General features: G+C 43.7%; 1 protein-coding gene across 1 annotated transcript; it reads right to left on the bottom strand.

The window, feature by feature from the left end:
• Positions 1–544: 544 nt before the first annotated feature.
• LOC121055361 lies at positions 545–2,034 on the bottom strand. The gene is made up of 2 exons (XM_040527793.1): positions 1,844–2,034; positions 545–1,756 (listed from the first exon to the last, which is right to left on the bottom strand). Exons 1-2 carry the CDS (start codon positions 2,010–2,012, stop codon positions 1,065–1,067), a joined length of 861 nt encoding a protein of 286 aa, XP_040383727.1. The 5' UTR covers positions 2,013–2,034; the 3' UTR covers positions 545–1,064.
• Between the last annotated feature and the right edge of the window lie 3,704 nt (positions 2,035–5,738).

Raw genomic sequence — 5,738 nt, 5'->3', positions numbered from 1 at the left:
ACCGATGATGCATACTATTGGTTTGCCACGTGGATTGCACACATGAATGGTTGAACTTTCTCTTTTTAATATTTTTCTTCGAGATTTAGTAATAAAATTATTTATTAAAAATGTTTAAAAAATAAAAAATTCCAAAATATCTTGGACTCGTCATTTCCATTTCTTCTCCACGACAACAATAATATCTATGTCGATTCTTCTCTACCCGACTACCCCTGCCTGTAAGTAGAAGGATTATTTGAGGAAATCCCAACTCAAAATGAACATTTTCTGCACTCATCAGCACATCCAAACTTCAAGTGAGAAGATGCACACTCACGTCAATAATGATAAGAACCAGATCGATGACGCACAAACAAGTAGGATTATCAGTTTATCACACAACTTTTGTTTTGTATGTGTAGCCTGACAAACCTTCAAGTGATCCAAGATATAGGGCTCCTTTGATTTGATTTGTCGGGGAAATGGAGGAAAAGCATAGGAACTACCTAGAATCCTAACAATCATATGTTTCAAAGGAGGCCATAACAAATTGTTCTCACTACTGTAGACCAGTGTAATTCATCCACACTTGATTTAAAGATCTTAACAAATTGTTCAGGCAGAGTTCTCTGTAAGAACATAGAGCAAAACAGTGTAGTGAATGAAAAAGAAGTGAAGTAAAACAAGAACAAGTTGTGTCAATTTCAGCCTCAGCTTCAGAAGGATTCAACCGCAATTTCAACAAGGTAAGCTTCGAGCATGAAAGTATTTTCAGCAGAGATCACTGTCGAAAGTGTAGTTCATATCCAAACCTCACTACAAAATCTTATACTAGAAAAGAAATGTCTTAGGTATAAGTTGTGTGTAACAAGTAGAGGAATCCAGCGTTCTGAACTGAAGCAAGACATTTGCCAATTTCAACCTCGGTTTCAGAACGATTAAACCTCAATTTCATCAACAGCTTGAGAAGGATTGCCAATCTCAAATGTGAAGCCTAAAAGAGTTGGTTATCATTGATGTACTGTAATTACTAGTGATGAATGTGTTGTTGTTGTTTAAGCAAAAATTGTGAGAGGGTGAGGTCACCAAGCATCATCCGTGGCAGCTCTGGCGTTGGCGCGCATGCGGTCGAACACCTCGACGGGGACGGAGACGGCGGCGGTGCGCGCGTGCCACCGGGCGCCGTGCCGCGCCGCCTTGGCCGCCACCTCCTCCACGGCCTTGAGGAACTCCTTGGCCTGCGGCGGCGTCAGCACCTCCTTCACCGCGGCCTCCACGGCGCGCCACCGCAGCTTGTCCGCCCGCCGCGCCGCGCGCGCCATCTTGCACATCTCCTCCGCCGCCGTCTCCGCCACCCCTTCCTTGGTCTTCTCGCACGCCAGCTTCATCGCGTAGGTGGACTGGTACTCCGCGACCTCGCCGTCCAGCGCGGCCTCGCGGGCGTGGAGGCGGCGCGCCGCGGCGGACAGCTTGTGGCGGGCGTGCGCGGGGAGGGAGGGGAAGAGCGCCGGGAGGAGGGTGAGGAGGATGCAGGACGGGCGGAGGTCGCCGCCGAGCCAGGAGAGCGCGGCCACGGCGAGCGGCGGGTCGTCGGTGCGCGCGACCAGGCAGGGGACGTCGCGGGGGCGGACGGGCGGGCCGGCGGCGAGGCGGGAGTAGCGCGCGCGGAGGCGGGCGAGGTCGGCGGTGATGTCGGCGGCGGCGATGTTGTCGCTGTCGCTGGAGTCCGAGGAGAGGAGGCGGCGGTGCGCCGTGGCGTCCACCGACCCGGGCGCTGGTTTTGCCAAGAACAAACACCGATGAGCCACCGGAATGTAGTATACTTGCAAGAATCGAAGAAACAAAGAATCGGAGCCATTACAGCAGGGGAGGAAGCAGGGGAGGAAGCAGAGGAGGCCCTTCTCCTTGTCCTTGTCCTTCTTGGAGCTCTTCCCTCCGCCGCCGCCGCCGCCGCCGGCGGTGCCTCGGCGGTAGCCGTAGTAGTAGTCGTCGGCGTCGTCGTCGTCGGCGAGAGGGCTAACGAACGGCATTGCGGTTTGCCTGCGCGAGCTTACGTCGTCGCAACGCAACCTTGAATGGTCCAACGATTTGGGCTTATAACAAGGCCCGGCCCACCAACCTGATTGCTTTCAATTGTTTTTTTGTGTTTCTTTTTGTGAGAAGATAATATATGCTAATAGTGCCCATATAAGATTCAGCTGTTTTTATTGTTCTTTTTTTCCTTTCGCGCCGTAGTTAACTAGTGTTGTTTAGAACAATCATAATATAGTCTAGTTATGATTTCTATATCTTCTATGTCACAAACTCTTAAATACAAACATTACTAGCTTACATTTAAATTTGATATTACTCATCTTTCATCATGTCTTGAGGCCGCGTTTGGCAGACCCTGTAGATTAACTTATCCTTCTCGTTTTCCACACACACTTCCTGAATCGCTAAACAGTTATTTTTTGCAAAAATTTCTATGGGAAAGTTGTTTTAAAAATCATATTAATATATTTTATATTTTTTAAATAATTAATAATTAATTAATCATATGCTAATATATTACTATGTTTTCCACGTTGGATAACTAACCCACCCCACCCCTTCTACCGAACACGGACTAAGTGGTGTGTAGAAACCGTGTCTCATTCAAAATATGGTTTCTATTTCTTTCTTCATTAACTTATTTGCCATATAATCTTTTATCATATGTGATAATTTATTTAATTCTATAGACATTATCCCAGTCATTGTATTATAAATGTCTTTAAAGATCCCATCATAACTTTACCTAAATTATTTGTTGAATACCCTCAAAAGCACATCTTTACTACAAAACACTTGAGAATCATCTACCCTACAGTGGACCAAGTGAGTTTACTCATTTACACATGTACTCATGGACAGATACAACGGCCTGAATCAATCTACACTGGATTGGACGGCGCAGATCAGCTATGCATCGCTCACTCCCATCCCGCGTGTGCTCTCCCCTCCGCCCGCCTCCTCTACGCCAGTCTCTAGCTCCCTCACCCATCCGCATCCCAAACCCTAGCCGCCGCCCTCCCTCTCTGCCGCCCTCCCACCGGCGTCGTACCCGTCCCACCGGCGCCGCCCTACCATCCTGCCGCCTTCGTTCCCGTTCCTCGGGTCGGCGACTCAGCCTCGCAGCGCCGACCTGCCACACGCGGCCCTGCCTGCTTCCCTCCTTCCACCGCCTCCTCCTGTCTCACCGCCGCCGCCTCCGTGCGGGGCAAGCCTCCCTCCTCCACCTTCTTAATGCTTACGTAGTATATTGTTATCTTCACTGCATTGTGTGCTCTCCTTTTGCATGTCTGTCAGTCATCTATTGCTTTTAATGTATGTAGTTCACCTTCATCCATCTAAATGACGCTAGCTTGTGCATCAACAAACCAACAATTGCCATCTTGATGTACGGTCTTAACATGTTGTTGTTTTTTCAGCACTGCAGTCTATCACCTTTACCGGCATATGAACCTGCATTTGATTGGGAAAATGAGAGATCTTTGATATTCGGCCAACGGGTCCAGACAATGTCCCTGCAATAAACAGCAGGTTTTCAACCTCATCTCAAGCATCACATATATCTTTGTTCATTTTACCTCATTGCTCTGAGCAGCTTTTTCTTGTTATTCCCATGTTATTAACTATTCTATACTGGTTACAGTGGATTGAATATAACTGACAAGGTGTTATCTTTGTCATTCCAAGCTGGATTAGTTTGTGAGCAGCACAAATAAACACTGAAGTTTGTTGTCTCTTAACAGCTAGACTCTATATTGACCTGCCTTCTGACCACATATCATTTGCAGAGCCATTTAGTGGTACAATCTGCTTTTACAACAGAGACAGAAGAGAAAAATTGTCAGAAGATTTCGATTTTCATATACTCCCAACATAAATGCAAGATGTAAGGAGCAACCGAAAACTTCTTCCTGAGCTTCTGTTGTATCCCTCTAATTTCTTGCAATTAGTATTTACAAACAAAACAGCTGTAACTTGTTAATTGCTCTAGAATTCTCCTAATCTTATTTGCATTCTTACTAAGCATTTTTCTTTTATTCTGTATTCAATTAGGCTCAGATTTCTCTTAGATCGTCGAGTTGTTTTTTCATTGGATGCCCCTTCACCATCAGCGTGCCTTCTCATTCAGCTAGAGAAGGTTGCCACTGAGGAATGGGGAGTAACACCCTCTGTTTATTCCCGAAAAGAACCTGTAAGAAATGAATTCTTCATATGTAAAAGTGTAGTATTGATCACTAGGTGTATCATATGCACTTATAAACCTTGTGCTAACTTTCATGATAGGTTCACTTGACTGAGAAAGAGAAGCAAAAACTATAAGTTTGGTGTAAGACCAAATATGAGGCCTTGTTTAGTTCCCAATTTTTTTTCCAAAAACATCACATCAAATTTTTGGACAACTAAATAAAGCATTAAACATGGATAAACCAAAAAATTAATTGCACAGTTATGGAAAAAATCTTGAGACGAATCTTTTGAGCCTAATTAGTACATGATTAGCCATAAGTGCTACAGTAACCAACATGTGCTAATGACGGATTAATTAGGCTCAAAAAATTCGTCTTGTGGTTTCCAGGCTAGCCGTAAAATTCGTTTTTTTATTCGTATCCGGAAACCTCTTCTGACATCCGGTCAAACATTTGACGTGACACTTCTCCCAAAAAAAATTTCAAACTAAACGGCGCCTGAATATTAGTGTATTTTGATTTCAGAGATGTGAAGTCCAACAAAAGCAGTGGGGTTGTGCAGCTCCAATCCCAGTAATGTTTCCTGATTGAGATATATAATGTTAGAAATCATTAATGTTTTGTGGCAGTGTTACGGTTATTATTTTCCATATTTCTGTAGGCACAACATGCAGAGAAATGGTTCTACTGAATTCGGTTAGAAATTTTGGTCATAAGAATTTGGAAATACTATGTTGGAACCTATCCGACAGTTGTGCAGATCCAGCATTATGTCCTCTCACTAAAGTGTTCAGCGACTATATCCTGCTCTCGCGATCATGCATTTTTCAGTTATTGGCTCAACCACAAGGTATTGCATTTTTCTTCTTCAGGCTCTTTTATGAACATTGTGTCCTCCATCGGTTCACCCTGCCTCTACAAGACCCCTATTCTTGCTTTGACTCATCTCACTTCGTGCATTGATCATATTTCAGTTCTAGATGTTGATAAAACTGATCTGGGAGATATAGTGTACTTTAACATCAATCTTGGATTATCAGAACACAAGTGATCACACTTCTCATTCCAAGGCAGAGTAGACTGCTTCTAATAATTGACTGTGTTTCTGTAATAATCAGGTGAGATGAAATAAGAACAAAGCAAGAAAAGAATGAAGGTGTGTTCCCCGTGAGACCAGGGTCCACATGAGTCTACTTTTTCTTCAATTCAATGTACAACGCCCTTTCTTGCTGAGATATTCATAGAAATTAAATTTTACACAGTCCCTCATGAGTATTATTTAGATAAACATACGATTCTTCATTATTTATTTTAACATTATGTAGCTAGAACTATTTCTTATGGATAGTACGGTCACTTTCAAATTCTATAGAAAGAACTATTTGTAATCTAATTTCTTATTATTTCATATGCACGGCCAAAAATTTGTTTGCTCCACCTTTAGTGTTCTGTTTGATCCTATTGCTATGTTTTTTTGCGCCAGATTATAGTGGTGCAGATGATATGTTTATAGTGGTGCAGATGATATGAAGCTAA

Source organism: Oryza brachyantha, chromosome 9 (genome assembly GCF_000231095.2).
Source record: "Oryza brachyantha chromosome 9, ObraRS2, whole genome shotgun sequence".
In the NCBI taxonomy this organism is placed as follows: Eukaryota; Viridiplantae; Streptophyta; class Magnoliopsida; order Poales; family Poaceae; genus Oryza; species Oryza brachyantha.
The sequence above is the reverse complement of the archived record's forward strand: the minus strand, read 5'-3'. Positions and strand labels throughout refer to the sequence as shown.